This window comes from Cydia splendana, chromosome 3 (genome assembly GCF_910591565.1).
Source record: "Cydia splendana chromosome 3, ilCydSple1.2, whole genome shotgun sequence".
Lineage (NCBI taxonomy): Eukaryota > Metazoa > Arthropoda > Insecta > Lepidoptera > Tortricidae > Cydia > Cydia splendana.
This window is the reverse complement of record NC_085962.1, coordinates 3,551,352-3,574,071: the sequence shown is the minus strand read 5'-3', so window position 1 is coordinate 3,574,071 and position 22,720 is coordinate 3,551,352. Positions and strand designations below refer to the sequence as shown.

The window sequence follows — 22,720 nt, the reverse complement described above, 5'->3', positions numbered from 1 at the left end:
CATAACAAAACTTTTTATACTGTCATACAACATTCAACTCTATTCCGTTCCCTTTAAGTTTCAATGCCGCACAAATACGTTCAACTCGCAGTCAAGGTCGCTATTCTAAAAACGCTCTTGGATTGCGTGAATGCGTGTTGATATGACGATTAGTATCGCGATGGGCCTTTAGGAAAGATAACGTATATATTTTTTTACATTTGTTTACAATTGGAAGTGTTTTGTTAGTGGAAGTTTTTATTTTTATCATAAGATGCAGTTGTCTAAAGTGCGTGTAGTAAATTTGGCAGCGGTGAACAAAACTTTTTTAAGGTATTACCTAAATCGATTACTTTAATATGTCAACCGGTTTTAGAACTAAATTGAGTTGTTTACTTTGCTTCACCTGTTTGTTGCTGAATAGTTGTTGTTTGACGTTGACAATCTTCTTATACGTTCATACGATCTCCACTTTAATTGTTACAATAAATGTTAGAACAATGATAATAAACATGGAGCTTACATATTTTTAAACAAAGCAAATTATAGTTTTTTGTATGGCATATATGTCAAAACCTTCAAGAGCCTAACATATTATTCAAATCAAAGAGTACCTACAATACAATACAATAAAAATAATACAAATATTCTTTACACACATCAATTAAAGAAAACAATACACGGACAGAACACGGCAGCAAAATTAGAGGTCAAAAAGGCGATCTCTATAAATAAATGTAATCTCTATTAATTATCTTAATTGATAGTGCAGGTATAAGTGGTATAAAATCAAATAAAAATTAACCAAAATAGATGTCGCTTTGTGGCCCTGGATACACTTTGCGGTAAATAGTTTTGGTTGTCAAAAGTTGACGTTTGACAGTTTAGTTGCCACAAGCAGCGCCATCTAGTCAAATTAAGGACACATTTTCTACAATCAATAACTCTTTTTTTTTAAATTTTGCTAGCATACCTTGGCTTTTCGAAGGCAAAAACGTGCCCGTGCTAGTCATTAATTAAATATCGACTCAGAAGATATCGATATCGATGACAAGCAATTTCTAAATCATAATAAGAAATGTGACTCTTCTTATTACTTTTAGAGTACGTTTTTTTTCAGAAGCACCACTTCTATAACCAAAGAAAATGCAGAAGCAATCCAGAATCTAAAACCATGGAAAGAGATCCCCGGGCCACCGGTTCTGCCTATTATAGGATCTATACTAAGTTTTTTACCTGGAGGTAAACTATCCGGCTCTTCATCTATTTCAATATCTGATTCGTCAGTTTACTCATCATACTATATATAATATCACAAGTTATATATTGATTTAAACTAACACGACACACTCACTCATACTTTTATAACTAACACGGGACTTAGTCGCGTCGCGTTCTTCGCGTCGCGTTCGTCGCGTCGCGTTCGTCGCGTCGCGTTCGTCGCGTCGCGTCGTTACGCGATTAAGTCCCGTGTTAGTTATAAAAGTATCACAAGTCATATCTATTTTTGCTCTCCATTTCGTGCTGTCTTTTTCTTTTTGGGTGGTTTCGCAACCCTAACCATTACATCGTCAACAAATTGCTGGATATTCTTATCAAAACTTAAGTATGAATAAATATTGTGACTTGTGACTTTTAATTTATATTTCTGCTACTTTTTTGTTTGATCGGGATCAGTAAAATTTTTCATCATAACTTTTTTCTATAAAGAATACCTACTTCGAGTAGGTTTCCGTTATAAAAGCCATATAAGTATGTAGTTTTATATGTTCCAGTAGGTACACTACAACATTTTTTTACCGCGTCATTTGTTTTACCTACTTTTACATGAAGTGCATAATTTTTTCCCTTCGTATTTTCACGGAAACTTACGATCGTGTCTTGCTATTTCAGTCAGTCTCGGTACAAAAAGTACTGAGGTTGACTGAAGTGGCATGACAAATACGATAGTTTCCGAGAAAATACGATGAAAAGCAATTATGAACTACATCTGTAGTTATTGTTTTGACTTGTTTATCAATTTATCAGGGAAGCTATCAGGATACAAGGGCGTTAAGTTCAGTGAAAAGTTGTATCAACTATATGGACCTATAGTGAGAATTGAAGGACTTATGGGAGCGCTCCCAATGGTGATGCTATTTGATGCAGATGCTGTTGAACATGTAAGTATTGCACTGCTATTACTTTTTTGATATCTTTGCATTTATTCTAGGGATATTTTTTGTTTTGAACCCAGAAAGAATATTGACAAAAGATGACTCTTATATATATATATATAAATATTCTATATTCAAACGTTGAGATTAGGAGTCCGCAGCAAGCTCGGTTCTCCATATAAACGTAGTTACGCTCTCATTTTAAAACGACTAGCTAGATGCTCTGAAAAAGTCGAATGATGGTGCCGCTTGTCCTTAAATGAAGTCTACGATTTGATAAAGATTGTGTGCAACAAAAATCTTATTTCTTAGTAATTTCTCAATTAGGTGCTTCAGTTAGTTTTTACTACAAAATGTTTGAAATATCCATCATTTTTGCATGTAAGTTATTTTGTAACCTGTTTAAATAATCTTAAATACAATTCTAGGTCCTCCGATCTGAGAATACAATGCCAATACGACCCGGCTTCCCTTCCATGGAGTACTATCGCAAACAACACAACAAGACTTATGATCCCAAACGACAGACCGGGCTGATATCCGAGTAAATACACAATCTAATATTAATGTTACTACAAGTATATATATAGTAGAATCACTATAAGCTAACTCTGCATCGAGTCGGAAAACAACAAAGTGTGAAAGTGTCACCATCTCGTGTGTGACTTTTCCTGGGGAAACTGAGATGGCATTTGGGGTTGATAAAATATACCAGTCTAAGTCGTTGAGTCATAAAGAGAGAAACTAGATGTAATTACTGTCTTATAACAGGGGTCTGAGCTTCTTTGGGGTGTCTGTATAGAAAATGCGCATGGCGATTTATATACTTGAATTTATTATCGCAAATTCGTGGTAGTAGAAGAGCCGGCCGCAAAATTTTTAACCGACTTGATACCACGATGAAATGCACAATGGTTTCCCAGAAAAGTTATGCTAAGTCCGAATTCGATAGTCTGCCACGGCGGAACTTGCCGAAAGTACGAAAAAGAAGGCCACTTCCGGTGCGAAAAAAGGGGCTGATTTAACCCATCTGATACCGAGATAGTAGTTATGGCAGCAGTTAGAAATTTACATGTAGACACAGAAAAGCGAAGTCTGCCACTATTTTTTTTGCCGGAAGTGCTTGGCAGACGCTCTCAAAGGTGACCATCGGGACCCCTAAATTAACCCATCTGATACCACCATGAAACCAATGCCAGTCGGTAGGTATGAACTCTCATGTCAGGAATATATAAGTCTGCCAAGGCTTTTCCTGCCGAAACACCATGGCAGACGAGATTATGTAAGCAAGGTCGCCATCGGTTACCCTACACTAACCCATCTGATACCACCATGAAACCAATTCCATTCGGTAGGTATGAACCCCCATTTTAGGAATATATAAGTCTGCCAAGGTTTTTCCTGCCGAAACACCTTGGCAGACGAGATTATAAGCAAGATGACCATCGGTTACCGTACACTAACCCATCTGATACCGCCATGAAACCAATTCCAATCGGTAGGTATGAACCCTCATTTCGGAAATTTTTAAGTCTGCCAAGGCCTTTCCTGCCGAAACTCCTTGACAGACGAGATTATGTAAGCAACATCCGCATCCGTGGGACCGGTATACGTGATTACTGTAGGCTTATTTATTACTTTATGCTTTTACATATTTGTATATTATTATGTTATTAATGAAATATGTTTATAATTTATTAAACCTATACCTAATACATTGGGAATTCATTACCTGCTTACGGCAGTAGTAGGGAGTAGTGGGTGAGTTCTGGCTCACTTAGCCAGGCCAACAGTCCCTCCCCCTTTTTTTCCCTTGTTGAGGCCCTGCAACCTTACCTTGAACCCAACCTAATGTCATTGTAGCTCGAATCTAACCTAATCTATTTTTATTGCTTTTAGAAAATATTCTAATAACAATTATCTACTTTTGCAAAGTTAAATGTTGAATTCTTTATTTCGCAAAATGGAATTTTAATGTGACTATAATGTATGTGCAATCTACTTAGAAACTGGGTTTAGAAATATAAAAACACACATTTTATATAGGATAATAAGTTTATTCAAGTAATATTCTGAACATATGAGATATAGTAACATCATTACTTATTCTGTGTACAGTGGAGAAAACATGCAAGTTGACATTTTTCGTTTTAAAATAAAGATAAACTAAACAGTATTTGCCACAAACCGATGTTAAAAAACTTTGCAGTTGTTGGTTGGCATAATACCATCTCTTACAATTTCTCTTCATTAACATTTTATGATACCTTCCTGTTTTTATTTACTTAATTTAATTTTTTACTTTTTATGTGATCGGTACTTCATTTATTTTAGATTTTGGGCTAATATTAGTTTGTTAACCGACTTCCAAATCTCAAAGAAGGAGGTTATCAATTCGGTTGTATGTTTTTTTTATTTTTTATTTTTTTTATGTTTGTTACTCTATATCTCCGTCATTCCTGGACCGATTTTGAAAATTAGTTTTTTGATTGTATGTATATGCATACAGATTGGTTCCGTTTTTGTCAAAACCCAGTTCTGATGATGGGATCCATGAGGAATCGAGGGAACTCCTCAAATTTTAAACGCATACATATAGTGATTTTTGGGTTTTTATCATCAAATTAAGCATACACATTCAAAAAAGTGACATGTGATGAAGTGCAACTGCTGATGATGATCAGAACGGAACTCTTCAACGACGCATAGTTCACGTTTGGCGATTTGTCGTCTTCGTTATGTTTGTTAAGCAAGTCAAGTTTTTAAGCCACATTTTTGTCAAGCTCGAGTTCTGATGATGGGATCCATGAGGAATCGAGGGAACTCCTCAAATCTTAAAGGCATGCGTATAGACATTTTTGTATTTTCATCAGAAAATCAAGGATTTTCATTAAAAACTGGCGCATTTGATGAAGTGGAACTGCTGATGATGACCAGAACAGAACTCTTCAACCACGCATAGTTCACGTTTGGCGATTTTTCCTCTTCGTTATGTTTGTTAAGCAAGTCAAGTTTTAAAGCCACATTTTTGTCAAGCTCGAGTTCTAATGATGGGATCCATAAGGAATCGAGGGAACTCCTCAAATATTAAAGGCATAAGTATAGATTTTTTTTGTATTTTCATCATAAAATCAAGCATTTACATTAAAAACTGTCGCATTTGATGAAGTGGAACTGCTGATGATGACCAGAACAAAACTCTTCAACGACGCATAGTACACGTTTGGTGATTTCTAATTTCGATTTTGACTTGGACTGCGACCCGGACTCGGACCCAGAACCGGACTCATACCCGGATCCGGTTCGGACCCGGACTCGGACCCGGACTTGGAATCGAACTCGGACCCGGACTCGGACTCGGACACGGACTCGGACTAGGACCCGGACTCGGACTCGGACCCGGACTCGGAACCGGACTCGGAACCGGACTCGGACTCGGACCCGGACACGGACTCGGACACGGATTCGGACCCGGACTCGGACTCAGACTCGGACCCGGACTCGGACCCGGACCTTGACCCGGAAAACCACTATAATATATATTATATTATAATTATTATTATTACACGTAAATTTGTTCACGAAGAAACCGTGTACCGACTCTTCATGCCATTATATTTTTAATTTGCTGTTATTCTCTACAAATCGACACTAAAAGTATCAAAATATCAAAATATGGAGTTCCGTTTGAGAAAGAAGCAAAACAATTTTGTCTTTGACAGTAATTGAATTATTGTGTGATTTTGAAAGCTAGACAATTCAAGATTTATATTTTTACTCACAAAGACAACACAGAAATTCAATCTCAAATGTAAACCTTCGAACAATTTCCATACATTGACGACATCACTCAAAATTCTTCTTCAAGTCAGATGCCCGCTGGGGCTGCACCGGAGCACACGTATAATTCTTCAAATAAAAATGACAGCTTGATTTGACATTAAATCGTATACCAGTAGATAAATTGTATTTCAAAAAATAGGGTACATAAATATCAGCTCGCGTCTCCTTTAAATTTGATTTGCTGTTATTTACGGGTCATAATGGTTGAAAACCTCAGTAAACTATCTTAAAACAATACGATTACAGTCGAATTTAAGTATTATGTTCCTTCAAATCAAAACTCGCTTAAAATGAAAAAAGTTTAAAGACTCATCCTTTACTGATTGGGATTAATTTTCATTTTGCGTCATTTTAAAAACGTATTTGACTTCTGTACGTCAATTAATTTTGATGACAATTGTAATCTTGTAACATATTATAGAACTTTTATCTTAAAATATTGCCTATTAACAGGAAGCGTTATGTAATTCGTATAAGTAATACCTGAATAGTGATGGGTAGGACATCAATTTAAAATGAGTTTGTATGAGTACCTCATTTTCTAAAATGAGGTGTTACAATGTCTTACTTCAAATGAGGTGAGGTACTAGCATATATTCAGCGTCGACTATTCCATTAACTCCAACGGCGACAAAAATATTTAATGTATATACATATTTATGTATTCATCACTTCCTTTATAAATAAATAAGTAGTAATATTTAATTGGAGTGCAATTCTGGAGGTTAAGAATAGAACTTTTAGGAGAAAGATAATTTTAGAATCAAACTAAGAACATAAAGTACCTAACTTAATTTGCTGCTTTTATGAAACTTGTTCTAATGTAGCTCTTTTTTATTGTTAGATTGTTTAGACTTCCTCCTTGCTACTTGATATAATTTTAAGTATAATAATCACTAGCGACCCGCCCCGGCTTCGCACGGGTTAGCAAATTATACACCTAAACCTTCCTCAAGAATCACTCTTTTGATAGGTGAAAACCACATGAAAATCCGTCCAGTAGTTTTTAAGTTTATCGCGAACATACAAACAAACCCACAAACAGACAGACGCGGCGGGGGACTTTGTTTTATAATATGTAGTGATATATTTCATAAGTACCTATTAACCATAAAACTACCACATTTTTAACAAACTAAGGAGAACAAATTCAATATTTTCACTAGTCATTATTATATAGAAGTGACTAACTTACCACCTCAGATAATTTAACAGTAATATCATCAATATGATAATAAACAAAGCACCATTCGCGCCTGCCGCACCGGCTACATTTACACTTCATTTTTTCATGCAAAGGGCACCAAGGAAGATCCGCGGGTATATTTACTGGCAAAAACTATGTCCATATTTTGTTATGATTATAAGAATTATCACTAGGTATTAGGTATTAGAGAACTAAAATTAGCTAGGTAGTGAACGAAGTACGAACAAAATAAATATAAATATGTCATAATCATAACTTGACAGTTCCAAGTCGTTTACAAAGAATGTTAATAAAAAGTATTGCAAATTCAAATCGGTATAATTTACATCTACATTTTTATTTTACCTATGAAAATTATACTTACTTTTTATTTAATAAACTTTAAACTTATTGAAATTATCATAAATTGTGTACGCTACCGTATTATATTTCAATAATATTTTAGTTACTTAAGGGATTTCTGTTTCTAAGCAAGCTTCGTAAATGCCCGCCTGGTATACAGAGGGCGTAACGCGAACCAAGTTCGTCATGTTGCCTCCCTGTCACACTTACGTACGAATTTACAAGTGCGACAGAGAAGCAACACGTCGAAATTCGTTTTGAGACTGATTTCTCGCGCCATTTTGACACGTAAGTTAGGATCAAAAAGGCGTAAGATGTATGAAAGCTTGCAGCGCTTACGCTTGTTGTCTTTCGTGTTTAATTTTTAACGTATTTTCGGTGGTGACGCGAGGCGATATTGAAGTACGGCGCGTGTCTGTCTCACTCCCTCTTTGGGTATTTCTAATTCATTGTTTCATTTTGAAAGGATTTTTGAGGTGTTCATGTCACAGAGAGGCGGTGAGCGGTACAAACTCAATGCTTTTCTCGGTGGACTTTTTGTCGTTGCAATAAGGTTTGTAGTTCGGCAGTTGACAGTGTGGACCATTACGTCCATTACTCGTTTCTTCATTTGAGTTTTGAGTGTCGGCGAGCGGGCGAGCACCTCGAGCGCCTCGCGCGATCCAGGGACTCTCTTGCGAGGTTATGAGGAGCGTATGAGTTTTGAAGGTCGCGAGTGAAATTGAAAGGATAAGAGTTTTTTTAAATTTGAAGTGTGTGAATGATTTGTGTGGCAAGAGGTGTTTGTGATGCGCGCGAGTAAATGAGTAAAATGAATAGAGGAGTGATGTAAGACATTTTTGCGGTATGAAGTACTGCGACAAATTAACAAAATGAGTGGTACAAATGAGGTGCCTCACGAGTGAGCGACTCAACACTATACCTGAAAGTCTTGTACCTAGATCTGTAATACCATGGATTGCGACGAATAAATGATTATGATTATGCCGTTCGTTCCGTCTATATGTATAATGCGTGTACGTGCTGTTCTCTGAAAATCTTCAAGAAAAAATAACGGCTAGACCAGCACGAAGTACTAGCGAGTTTTTGCGGCTTTGGAGACCGAGATAAAGCTTACAGGCTAATACCGCTGTGGCCTGGTTATTGTTATGTATACCTATGTATCGAATGTTTTTAAAAAAAAATTACTATAAAAAGCAATGTTTTATTTCGATTAGGTCTACATTTTGTGCATATTGTATATCTGAAGTATTTTCGTACTAAACTTGAAACTTTCGTTGAAACTAAATAAAATAATTATTCCTAATATACAGTCACCTGCAATTTATGTTACACAACACACAACGAAGGCCGCAAAAATATCTGACACGATCTTATTTGTAGAACCATAAGAGCATGTCATATATTTTTGCGGCCTTCGAAGAGTAGGTACCGGTCATTATCACCAACTTTGCCCGCATTTAAAAAAAAACACGAATTTCTCAAAAAAAAAAACAAATCGTAATTACTTTTTTTGCTCAGCACGTCCATTGTGATCAAACGCATCAGTTTATTTGAAGAAAAAATATTTTTATCGTGTTTTTACCCATTTTTTTGCGTTTTAGAGGGTGGGCAAAGATATCCGGAGTTTTCGCCAACATTGCCCACGTCAATTTGGTATTCAAATACAGCTCGTATGATGATGATGTCTAAGGATCACTGGTTTTGGGCAATCCTACCATTCCCTGTTAATAACTTAGCGATAAGTGTAAAAACTTTTAAATAAATTTGCTGGGCAATGTTGCCTACCCGTTTTTGCTCATTTCCATATAAGGCTCGCCTAAGCATTTTACAAAGGCTAGGGTTGTCACTTTTGAGAAAATCTGTTACAATAGTTTAATGGCCAAAAATATGATTTTTGCTGTGTTTTTCATTAGTTAACGGGATAAAACATCTAAGTAAAGGATAATAAGACAAATTAAATACAGTATATATTTATAAACTTACTTTAGTGTACAAACATAACCTTATTTTACATGCGAAGTTGGGTAAATTAGATGAAAGTGACAACCCTAATCCGTTTTTGGTGGTGGGCAATGTTGGTATGGATGCCAAATCACCGGATTACTTTGCCCACCGCTAAAACTCGCTAAAAATTACAAATTAAAGATATCTTATTGATACTGTTTTAACACCCCCTGGCACTGATTAAAATAACCGACTTGGTTTCACATTACATCTCAAAACTTTTTGAAGTGAAAATTTCTTTAGCGGCGTGTAATAGTGCCCTTGCGGCCTATTTGCTGAATAAATGTTGAAGTTTGAAGTTTGCATGCCAAGTTTCGTGCTTTCTGCCGGATGGGACAGGATTTAGGATGGGTCAGACCAGGACCGCATTTTTGCAGGTTCATCTTTTATTAGCCAGACTCTACCTCCATACTAAATCGAGCTAAGGAGTCGCACTATAAAGAAATATTGAACATTTTCTTTCAAGTTGATATACAGGGTGTCCATGCATTAGGGTATTTATATTCAATATTCAATAATTTATTCATAAAATCAATACAATTTTACACGTCAATGGTATTTAGAACCAGTATACAAAGTATCATAACAAATTACGATTTTTTTACTTTGGAGCAACCTGTATGTGTTAGTAGCTCCTGAGGTAATAAATAGTATGACTAGATTTTGCCCTGTGCGCGGGGCCCGAGGGCCCCGCGGTCTTCTTGTAGTTTGTTGTTGGTGCTGTTGTTTTTGTTGTAGTAGTAGTAGTAGTAGTTTGTTTTCCAAAGGGAAAAAGAAATAAAGTTGTACTTTTGCTAGGACGAAAAGATCCGCGTGAAAGCACTACATTCCCGCAGCTCGGCCTGGCCTCGCGTGCTTGGGAACTCGTAAGGGACGCTCCGGGCCTTCGGCCCTACGCGGAGCTCGGCCTTCGTCCTTCGCTGGGTTTCGAAGCTCAGCGTCGGGCCTTCGGCCCGCCGCTTCGCTTATTAAAACAGTTGGGAGGGTTGGTTTTGCTTCGGGGCTTAAGCGGGAAGTTGGAGCTTAAACACGACCCAATAGGAAAAGTGTCTTAGACAAGCGAAACGGCGGGCCGAAGGCCGAAGGCCGTAGGCCAACTTCCCCCTCTCGTGTGACGCTTCGGGCCTTCGGCCCTACGCGGAGCTCGGCCTTCGGCCTTCGCGAGCCTCGACGCTTCGCCGTCGGGCCTTCGGCCCGCCGGCTTCGCTTATCAAGACAGTTGACTTTGTAGAACCCTTGGGGGAACTGCATTCACGCAGCTCGGCCTTCGGCCTCGCGTTTTGGGAGTCGGGGTGGAGGCTCCGGGCCTTCGGCCCTCCGCCGGGGTCGGCCTTCGGCCTCCCGGCCTGAAGCTCGTCCTTCGGGCTCGCTTAACACACTTTTTGTATAGGATTTTGCTTTGTTCGTCATTCCCGCAGCTCGGCCTTCGGCCTCGCCCAAAATTACTGGGGGCGGGGCATGCTTGGATATTCGGGGTGAAGCTCCGGGCCTGACGGCCCTACGCGGGGTCGGCCTTCGGCCTCCCGGCCTGAAGCTCGCCCTTCGGGCTCGCTTAACCTACTTGGAAATTTGAATTTTGCCCTTGTCGCCCGCCATTTTGGATTTTTCCAAAAATTTTTTTTACATGGTAATGCTGGGCCCCCTAGCTCGCCGCATGCCAAATCTCAGCGCACTCAGACCAACTTGAAAAATTAAAAAAAAAAGTCGGCCATTTTGAAATTTTTTTAATGCAGTTTGATTTGTTTTGGGGCCCTCTATGACATTTGGTCGAGCACCCCCCACCTACCTCGCACCGTTTAAAAGTTGCCATACAAAATTAAAATAACCATTATTTCCGCCATCTTAGATTTTTTCCAAAAATTTTTTTTTTCATAGGAATCTAGAGGCTTCTATCTCTCGCCATACCAAATCTCAGCGCGCTCGGACCAACTTGAAAAAAAAAAAAAAAAAAGTCGGCCCGTTTGAAAATTTTTAAATGCAGTTTATTTTGTCTCGGGGCCCTCTATGACATTTGGTCGAGCACCCCCCACCTATCTCGCACCGTTTAAAAGTTGCCATACAAAATAAAAGGGGCCATTTTTTCCGCCATCTTGGATTTTTTCGAAATTTTTTTTCCCATACGAATCTAGAGGACCCCGAGATTCCGTGACCAAAATTTCAGCGCGCTAGGACAAACTTGAAAAAATTAAAAAAAAAGTCACCCATTTTGAAAAAAAATGGCGGCGTCAAAAACTGCCAGGGTCCCTCTATGACATTTGGTCGAGCACCCCCCACCTACCTCCCACCGTTTGGCCGGGCCGTCGAACATTTTTCTGACCGGAAGCGGTAGGCCAAAAGTCGGAATTTTCTGAAGTCACGAGACCGCCCTCTATACGACCGTACCAAAGTCTAACACCCCACGAACCTCCTTCTGGGAGAACAATCATGTCAATTAATCAGTCGTGTTGCAGCTTTAAATAAGATTAATTATTAATTATTAAATTATTAAATTATTAAATTAAATTAAATTAATTAAAACTTTCTTCGACCGTTTTGATTATCTTTTTTATTTATGACATTAATAAGATTCTGACTTTTGACAAATGTCATCATTGCCGCACATTTTCAAACAAATTGTCAAAAGCACTGCCAATGATTAATACAGTATGTTTCTTTTTGTTGTCGATTATTGGAATTAACTTTTGTTTGATAATTTAATGTTTTATCTTTTGTTCTAATTAAAACGAAATTACCGTTAGAGCATTTCTGAGAAGTAACCCTATGTGGGATTTCAGGGTTTGTCCAATGGCTAAGGTCACCCTGTATTTAAAAACGTAAACGTTAAAGTTTTTGGGATATATGTATAGTAGACTATTTATACTCCACATTGATACCATAAGAAGTTAATAAAACTGCCTGAAAGTTAGAGAGGACTATGGAGGAGATTACTGTTTACTAGCTTTTGACTTAACTCCTGGCCCCTGTTTCACCAACGTGACAGGTGCGACGAATTGTAAAATCACTGTTGCTGACGTCACAGGCATCCATGAACTACGGTTACCGCTTACCATCGGGCGGGCCGTATTCCTGTTTGCCACCATCATTGTATTATTAAAAAAAAACTTTATGATATCGGAAAAAAAACAGATATTTCTCTTGCTAAGTTTATGACAATTGTCACAGAAACACTGCAATTGTCACGAAATTCCGACATATAACTCATTACCTGTCAAGAATTACCTACAATTCTTCTAGATCTTTGACAATTGTCAGAAACTTCACAGGAGAAATATCTGTTTTTTCCGATATAATAAAGTTTTTTTTTTAATAATACAATGATGGTGGCAAACAGGAATACGGCCCGCCCGATGGTAAGTGGTAATCGTAGCCCATGGATGCCTGTGACGTCAGCGATAGTGATTTTACAATTCGTCGCACCTGTCACCGATGTGAAATTGGGGCCTGGCCTCTATTTCACTACGGTGGCAGGTGCGACACTTGTCGACATCACAGTTGGTACTGACGTTACAGGCCTCCATAGGCTACGGTAACCGCTTACCATCAGACGGGCGGTGTGCTTGTTTGCCACCAACATGTTAATAAAATAAAAACTCCATTATATCGCCAAATACTAAGTACTTATTTTGCGAAGCTAATGACAATTGTCACAAGAAACACGACAATTGTCGGTAATTCTTGACAGCAAATGAGTTCTGTGTAACACTATATGTGTAAAATGTATATAGGCGTGGAATCGAATGTATTTGCAGCCAACAAAATGCCAATGTTTGTTCAGCTACCTGTTCACCTGTTTAAATTGCTTATTATCAATTTAGATCCGGATTTTAAACCTGGCTGACATCGGATAGCCATTTATATTGATGTCAATGGTGTTGGTGAATATTTTAATTCATTCGGGCGAAAACCGGAAGGTTGGTTGGGTATCATAAAATGTTCATGGAGAGAAATTGTAAAGGCCCCAGTACACAATGGGCCATTGCCGGCCACTCCAAGGGACGCAGCCATGCGGTAGAATGAGATAGCAATATCATTTGCTCCCTCTAACGCATAAATGCGTCCCTTGGAATGGCCGGCGATGGCCCATTGTGTACTGGGGCCTTAAGATATGGTATTGTAATCAACAACTGCAAAGTTTTTTTTACATCGGTTTGTGGTATTTGCCACAAACCGATGTAAAAACCGCTGTTTAGTTTATCTTTATTTTAAAACGAAAAATGTCAACTTGCATGTTTTCTCCACTGTACACTGAATAAGTAATGATGTTACTATATCTCATATGTTCAGAATATTACTTGAATAAACTTATTATTTTATATAAAATGTGTGTTTTTATATTTCTAAACCCAGTTTCTAAGTAGATTGCACATACATTATAGTCACATTAAAATTCCATTTTGCGAAATAAAGAATTCAACATTTAACTTTGCAAAAGTAGATAATTGTTATTAGAATATTTTCTAAAAGCAATAAAAATAGATTAGGTTAGATTCGAGCTACAATGACATTAGGTTGGGTTCAAGGTAAGGTTGCAGGGCCTCAACAAGGGAAAAAAAGGGGGAGGGACTGTTGGCCTGGCTAAGTGAGCCAGAACTCACCCACTACTCCCTACTACTGCCGTAAGCAGGTAATGAATTCCCAATGTATTAGGTATAGGTTTAATAAATTATAAATATATTTCATTAATAACATAATAATATACAAATATGTAAAAGCATAAAGTAATAAATAAGCCTACAGTAAACACGTATACCGGTCCCACGGATGCGGATGTTGCTTACATAATCTCGTCTGTCAAGGAGTTTCGGCAGGAAAGGCCTTGGCAGACTTAAAAATTTCCGAAATGAGGGTTCATACCTACCGACTGGAATTGGTTTCATGGAGGTATCAGATGGGTTAATGTAGGGTAACTGATGTACACCTTGCTAACATAATCTCGTCTGCCAAGGTGTTTCGGCAGGAAAAGCCTTGGCAGACTTATATATTCATGAAATGAGGGTTCATACCTACCGACTGGAATTGGTTTCATGGCGGTATCAGATGGGTTAGTGTACGGTAACCGATGGTCATCTTGCTTATAATCTCGTCTGCCAAGGTGTTTCGGCAGGAAAAACCTTGGCAGACTTATATATTCCTAAAATGGGGGTTCATACCTACCGAATGGAATTGGTTTCATGGTGGTATCAGATGGGTTAGTGTAGGGTAACCGATGGCGACCTTGCTTACATAATCTCGTCTGCCATGGTGTTTCGGCAGGAAAAGCCTTGGCAGACTTATATATTCCTGACATGAGAGTTCATACCTACCGACTGGCATTGGTTTCATGGTGGTATCAGATGGGTTAATTTAGGGGTCCCGATGGTCACCTTTGAGAGCGTCTGCCAAGCACTTCCGGCAAAAAAAATAGTGGCAGACTTCGCTTTTCTGTGTCTACATGTAAATTTCTAACTGCTGCCATAACTACTATCTCGGTATCAGATGGGTTAAATCAGCCCCTTTTTTCGCACCGGAAGTGGCCTTCTTTTTCGTACTTTCGGCAAGTTCCGCCGTGGCAGACTATCGAATTCGGACTTAGCATAACTTTTCTGGGAAACCATTGTGCATTTCATCGTGGTATCAAGTCGGTTAGAAATTTTGCGGCCGGCTCTTCTACCATGGGGTATTGTGCGTTCCTATGAAAAATTCCACAAGGCATTAGTTTTCTGGAAGTCAATTATCCGTGCTTGGATATAAACTCAATAAGTAATCTCTGCACTGTGGTAATACAAATATGAAGTGCAACCTATGCCTTTTATTCCTCGAACCATTACCAGAATTTGATGAAGTCTTTATTAAATACAATAACAATTACCAACGCACATACCCCCCTGGGAACAATATGTATGTACTCGTCGAACCAAGGAAAAACCCAGGAAAACCTTGGCTCGACCCTTAATAATCAACATTGTAATGTCTAGATACATTGGTGCTTACACGTTTCAGCTATCTAACAATAAACAATTAACAATCTACTCGTAATTTCCAAGACAGTATACACAGTATAATTGTGAATGACGGTTTAACATGATTAGTCGGTAATATTCAACTACAAAATACAATACCAGTACATATTTCCATATACAATTCATTTACATCAAATTATCTGCGGGAGCTTGAATCCCTGATTCTATAGCTGTATTTAACCATATTTATTAGGCAACAATAATGAGAGTCGAACTCATTAGATATAATATAATTATAGGATGTCACCTTTAAATACTCATAATATAGCTTGGCAGGCTATAGGTAACATTATTACTCTTGGCCTAATGCTAGGTAAGTACTTAACTGGTTATGTCGCCCAACCGGAACCACTGATTCTAGATCTGATTTTATACAGAAATTAAATATAATTTACAAAGTTAGATAACACTTGGCGATATTTCGTAGCAAGAGCAAATCTAATGGTCGCGCCGCCCTCTTTGGTGTCTGGAATCTGAGTGTCCTTCTCCTCGCCCGTTCTTAGCGAAAAACCTTTACAATAATAGCTTATCTCTACTTAAATTAGGGTCGACTTTATTAACAGTGAATAAAATACATTCTCGCTACAAGTGTCTGCACATCCCGTTTGTCGTGACGTCCCTTCCGAAGATGCGTTTTGTTGTCTTCTTCCCACACATGGCGCCATCGGCTGGTGTTGCTCTGTCTCGCTCGCTCGCACAGGGATGCCAAAATGCCCGTCACCAGCGACGCGCGCGCAGAGTTCGCACATGTTACTGAAACATTCGAATTGACCAAAGTAGATACCGCTACGTATCGTATTGTAGACCTTAGGGTCATGTGTTGAGGTTCTAGATTAGTTTACCGTTGTGTACAGTGACGGCCCTTTATTTCTCCCAGCGAAAGCCAGAATCGACGTTGTTTGCGTAGTTTTTGTAATTTCCTCGAAACTATACATCGGACAACTCATAAATTATACCCTTTTTACTTATGGTTTCGCTTTAACTTATCGTCGTTTATTTTAGCCTGTCGTTTTTGTCCGTCTAACTATTTTAAATTTATTGCTTCCTTATTATGGGGTGATACTCCTAAATTATTAACACTTACTGGGTATCTGATACCAAGATTCCACCTCAAAACGAATGCTAGACAAAATGAAACATCGGTACCTAATCTTAAAGTCATAGAGTAATAAATAGAAGAGCATGAAACCGAAAAATTTCAAGAAAACACATCAATTACAAATCAATTCATGCTTTGCTTTAAAACGAAAACTGTTGTAAAGAGTCCCAAAGATATATAGAAAACTACCAATGTATAATATAAGCAACGACAGCAACGAAATTTATCAAAAATATTAACACTGATTTCTTCCATTTTCCACGGCTGCCATACGAATGGCACCTTCATAGTGGCACCTTGATAGTGGCAATTCCACGCTTTGTTGTTGTAAAGTCGGAGCAAAGTTAGCTTAAACGAACTCTAGTCTGTATTTTAAAAGACTTAATGACATTGTTTCAGTCAGGGTGAAAACTGGAAAGATTTTCGATCAAAGGTAAACCACATCATGCTACAACCGAAGACAATTAAATTGTACAAGGATGTTCTAGAAGATGTTGCCAATGATATGGTTGCGAAGTAAGACATTGATACTGCTAAGTTTTTATTGAACTATGTGTGAAGAAAAATTACGTCACCATATATTTACAATTGTTACCTACAAAGGCAAAAGAAGTAAAATAAAATGTAGGTTTGTCTCGATACAAGAAACTGATAAATCCAAATTGAAGAAAGTTATCAAAAAATGGTACTTACCATTTTGCCTTATCGTATTTGCATTGGCCTGCGCTGATTTTCCGATGAAATTATTACTTGAACAAAAAAAAATGAATAATCAATTAATTTTACCGTAATAGTCCCCTGAAAACAAGAAGTGTATAGATGAATGTAAATAATGTATGTGAGTAATTTTTTCTTGATTTCACAATTAATTCGTTCTTCTTTTAATTATTTTAGATTGAGATCTGACAGAGATGAAAACAATATGATAACAAAGAAAATAGACATTGAGATGAACCTATGGGCTTTGGAGTCTATTGGAGTGGTAGCCCTGGGGACCCGATTAAATTGCTTTGACCCCAATCTACCAGCAGATTCCCCTGCAAGGAAACTGATACAAAATGTACATGATACCTTTGAAATTGTGGAAAAGGTTGACTTTGGACCAAGCCCTTGGAGATTTTTGTCAACACCGATGTTTAAAAAAGCTATGAAAGTTTTTGAAGAACAAGAAAGGTAACTTATACAAAATCCCTTCAGGAAAATTTGTAACTTAAATTTCTGTATAAAATCTAACTAACTCCATACACTGTATAAAAATTTACGCGAAACGTCTACTAATATTTGTTCCTTCTATTTTTAGTTTAACAAAATTCTTTATCGACCAAGCAATAAAAAATATGGAAGAGTCCAAAACGAACTCAACTGACACTTCCAATTCAGAGAAGCCTATTTTGGAAAAGCTACTCGAGATTGACGTTCGAGTAGCACACATTATGGCATCAGACATGCTTATGGCTGGTGTTGACACGGTAGGTAAAACAATATTGGCAAATGTACAACCTTATAGGACGAATCTCAAGAGCTGATACAGAATATTGACAACTCAGTACAAATTCGGGCCAATTAAAAACTTTGTTTGGTGTTGCATCAAAAAAAAACTGGTGTTTCACAGCAGAACTTAAGTTTCATTACTTGTATTGTAAGTACAAGTTGCATAGGTACCATGCGTGTTTTGCGATACATTGGACCAAAATATCTGGAAAATGTGAATTTATACGACGGAGATGAATCCATGTCAATGTAATGAGATATACGATGTTTTAAAGGGACCCAGCTGAAGCTGCTTTTCAAGATTAAATAGTTCAACGTGTAGATCAGGAGCCCGTACTGATGATAGTTTATTGTTATTAAACTGTTATGGATCAGTGTCAAAAGTGACATTTATTAGCCAGAAAATCAGCTCCTGTATGGCGCTCTAGATATTTAAATATGACTTTCTTTTCAGGCTGCGAACACAGCACTTGCTACATTTTACCTTCTTGCAACAAATCCTGGTAAACAAAAGAAGCTTAGAAAAGAAGTTTTAGCCAAGGAAACTCAGAAACAATACTTGAGGGCCTGCATTAAGGAGTCTATGAGGATGCTACCTGTAGTTAATGGGAATATTAGATTGGCTACTAAAGAATACAACTTGCTGGGATACAGGATTCCAAAAGACGTTAGTATTGGTTTGAAATCTACCATATTATCGGATTCACACTGCTATGACCCGACTTATCCTAAGCGGCATCCTATTTGGATTTTATAATATAATGATTTGATAGTTTTTGTTTTTACGTGTGTTGTTTTACGTCGAATAATTAAATATTTTATGTAGATATGAGACGGTCTGAAATTATCTGATCAAGTCCCGCAAATTCTTTTACTAACTGTAAAACAGGCGAGTACGTGAAAACGTGCTTCGAGTAACCTGTACGGATTATTATGATGGTTGTTTTTGTCTACGTGTCAGCGTAATAAAACGGTGTCCGTCACTTTCTATCCCGCGGAGTTAAAAAGTGACAGTTATTTTATGAAGTGGATAAAACGATCCATAATACACCTGCTGATATGTGCACATATTTTGTCAAATTCGAGCCCTACCTCGAGCTAGCAGGGGGTAACAGGATGGTAAGAAGAAGAAGATACTCGTATCACGTGATAATAACGATAACATTTCTATTTCGACTGCAACAGCACTGTTGATTGCCGTGTTAGAGCAGCGGTCACTATCAATGTGTTTGATAAAATGAGTGACAGATTGATCGATAATAACGGCAGTAATGTGGCCACGCAAACAACGCAATTTATTTATTAAAGAAATCGGCAGTGATATCGCTGGTTACAACAGTAACGCTGCAGTATTCACCATCCAAATGTAACCCTGAGTAGAAATTACATTAACAGTTGTAGTCCAGGAGGATCCAGAATAATCCAGAAGTTACTAGTCAGACCAAGACAAGTCTGCATCGATTTTGATAGCACACGCAGTGCAAGTGTTATTTATGGGTCTCTATTGTTTCTTATAAAGTTTTAAGTCATAATGAATTGTTTGTCCGCATTTTCATCAGTCATAATTTGGTTTTTCTCAGAAACGCGTATTTTTCAGGATTGCCATAAAACAAACCTAACCTTTAGTCTATAATTTTTTGTTTATATTACATGTATTATACCTAACCTATCTAACCCTACGAAAATCCTGAAAAGTTAACGGTTTCAGAATTATGACTAATAAGAATCTGGGCGGCAAATTGTGACAAAAAATTCGCTGTTCATAACAAAAAAATAACTCAAAATGTAGTCAATATGATGAATGCTGAGAAAGGGGCGGCTACAGTGCCTGGGGCCTAGGGCGGCAAAGACTGCAAATCCACCACTGATTAACATTATGACTCTCAATAATAATATCAAACAAAGGGATCCGGTTATTTATACATCATAATTTCATAGAAGTTTGACGTTTAAAATAACACTTTCACTGCGTAAACTGCGTGTGCTGTCAAAATGTTGCACACTTGTCTTGGTCTGACTCAAGTAACATCACTCATAGTTTTTAAGTTCAATAACTTATGCATAAGATATCCATGGATATGATCAGTGTCGAACTTAAAAACTTAAATATTTTCAGGTTATGGTGATATTTCCCCACCAGTACATGTCTAATATGCAGGAGCATTATCCAAATCCTGACGAGTTCATACCAGAAAGATGGCTGACTGACAAGGAGGATCCTATTTATCATGGCAACACTCACCCCTTCGTTACCAGTCCGTTCGGCTATGGTGTTAGGATGTGCATAGGTAAGATTGATAGAATTATATTGTTTTTTGTACAATAAAGTTGTAGAGGGAAATGCTAAGGAACACAATTTTTGACTCGGTAACTTTGTTTGGACTACATAGTTAGGAGGTAAACATATCAAAACTCCCCGGACGTAGCTTTGAAGCCGGGGGAGAGGGGATTTGAAGGTCCCATTTTTGCGTTTTTCACTTATATCTTAGAAACTTTGCGTCTTAGCGACATGACTACCTACTTAGACAAACTGTAAACTGATTAAATTTGCTAGAAGTATAGGTAATTTAGACAAGTTCTTCGATATTTTGAATGTTTTTTGGGATATCCTCTCTTGGGACCTTCTTAACCCTCTCTCTCCTCCCCCTCGGCTTAAAGGCTACGGTCGGGGACTTTTGATATGTTCACCTCCTAACTAGTCCAAAGTTACGGAGTCAAAAATTGTGTTCCTAGCATTTCCCTCTATATCTTCTTATTGCTTGGCCTAGAATTACATTAGGTATATATGTTGTGGCCAATTTTAGAATTAATCACTTCATGATGTGGCATTCATTTCATGAAATGATCAGTTGGCGGACTTGGCGGTTGCCCACATCATGAAAACTCAAACCTTACCTAACCGTATCATGAAGTTATCAAATATAAAATTGCATTATACTGATAATACAGATATCAGATATATATTTACAAAAGTGGCAGATAAGATATCATGCAGCAGTGTCCGATAATCTTATTATTAAGTAGACTGTTCTATCAGACGAACAAACATATATAACATACCTAACTATTATTATGTTTTGTATTAAGACGTGTATATTTCTTTGTATTCCAATCACCAAAAAAAAGTGAAATCAAATCAAACCCTGTCTTTATACACAACAATGGGTGTGTAAGTTCCTTATGGCAGTCAGTTGAAAATATTTTTTCGTAACCATGGCAACGTGGTACACTCGTAGTATACCATATATATATAGTATACCACTATATACTACTTATTTCGTAACAACATATTTTTTTCAGGTCGCCGCATCGCAGAACTAGAAATGCAGACATTCATATCTAAAGTGATAGAGAATTTCGATATCGACTGGACGGGAGGACCCATCAACGTCAAGGCCAATTCGCTCAACTATATTACGGGACCCTTTCATTTTGTATTTAAAGACTTGTAGACAAATTTAATAATGATTAAGTTTTTTTATAATAAAAGAACCAATCACTTTTAATTATAAATATAATAAATAAATAAATAAATATTATAGGGACATTCTTACTCAAATTGACTAAGTCCCACGGTAAGCTCAAGAAAGCTTGTGTTGTGTGTACTCAGACAACGATATATATAATATATAAATACTTAAATACATAGAAAACAACCATGACTCAGGAACTAATATCTGTATCATCATACAAATAAATGCCCTTACCAGGATTCGAACCCGGGACCATCGGCTTCATAGGCAGGGTCACTACCCACTAGGCCAGACCGGTCGTCAATTATAATGTTAACACTCAATTTTTTCTTCATTTTAGAAATTTCTCGCTTTGGATGTCGATAACATTCGAGTAGATATTTCATTAATCACTAGAACTGGTACGTTTTTGCCCCCGAAAAACCGGACTATGACTACGGGTACGAAACACTGCGGTTTCAGTTTTCTTTTCAAAATGCAATTCTTTTGTTTTGTCATTATAAAAAATACGGATTGGAATAAGAATACCTAAATTTATTGAGAATAACTATACTTAGTACAGTAGCATGCGCAAAAGGTGTCTACTAGGCTAACAAAGCCAGCCTGAATCTTGGGATTGGGACTCACCAATAAGAGTAATATGTATGTAACAGTTGCATTGGATAAACTAAACCTAACTTAAAAAAAAACTGGTCAAGTGCGAGTCCGACTCGCGTTTCAAGGGTTCCGTACATCACTCAATTTTTAACAATTTTTTTTGTACGTGAAACGTAACGTGAGTGAAACGTCTTGAAAAACCCGAATGGGTCAGATCAAAAACCAGATGTAACATGAAGTATTACGGCGCGGTGGCTTATATCTCTGCAACTATGTAAAGTAGCTTGGATAGGAAGATTACATGCCGAACAATAGTACAAGTGTCCAAATGCGAAGACTGAAGGCCGAGCTCCGCGTAGAGCTGAAAGTTCGGAGCGTCCCACTGTGGGCTGAATTCGGCTCTCATTGACATACATTCCGAAGTTGTTATTTTTATGTTTTTTTTATTGAAATAGATTTTGGCTAGCATTGTTATTGGTAACCTATGAATTTTAGACGATTAGGAATGAAAATTGTCGAGTTACGAC

General features: G+C 37.6%; 1 protein-coding gene across 1 annotated transcript; it reads left to right on the top strand.

Annotated features, from left to right (window-relative positions):
* Window positions 1-174: 174 nt before the first annotated feature.
* LOC134806355 (cytochrome P450 CYP12A2-like) lies at window positions 175-21,593 on the top strand. The gene is made up of 10 exons (XM_063779568.1): window positions 175-312; window positions 1,100-1,221; window positions 2,008-2,141; window positions 2,564-2,679; window positions 17,032-17,148; window positions 17,527-17,805; window positions 17,933-18,101; window positions 18,578-18,790; window positions 20,240-20,411; window positions 21,424-21,593. Exons 1-10 carry the CDS (start codon window positions 254-256, stop codon window positions 21,573-21,575), a joined length of 1,533 nt encoding a protein of 510 aa, XP_063635638.1. The 5' UTR covers window positions 175-253; the 3' UTR covers window positions 21,576-21,593.
* The last annotated feature ends 1,127 nt before the right edge of the window (window positions 21,594-22,720 follow it).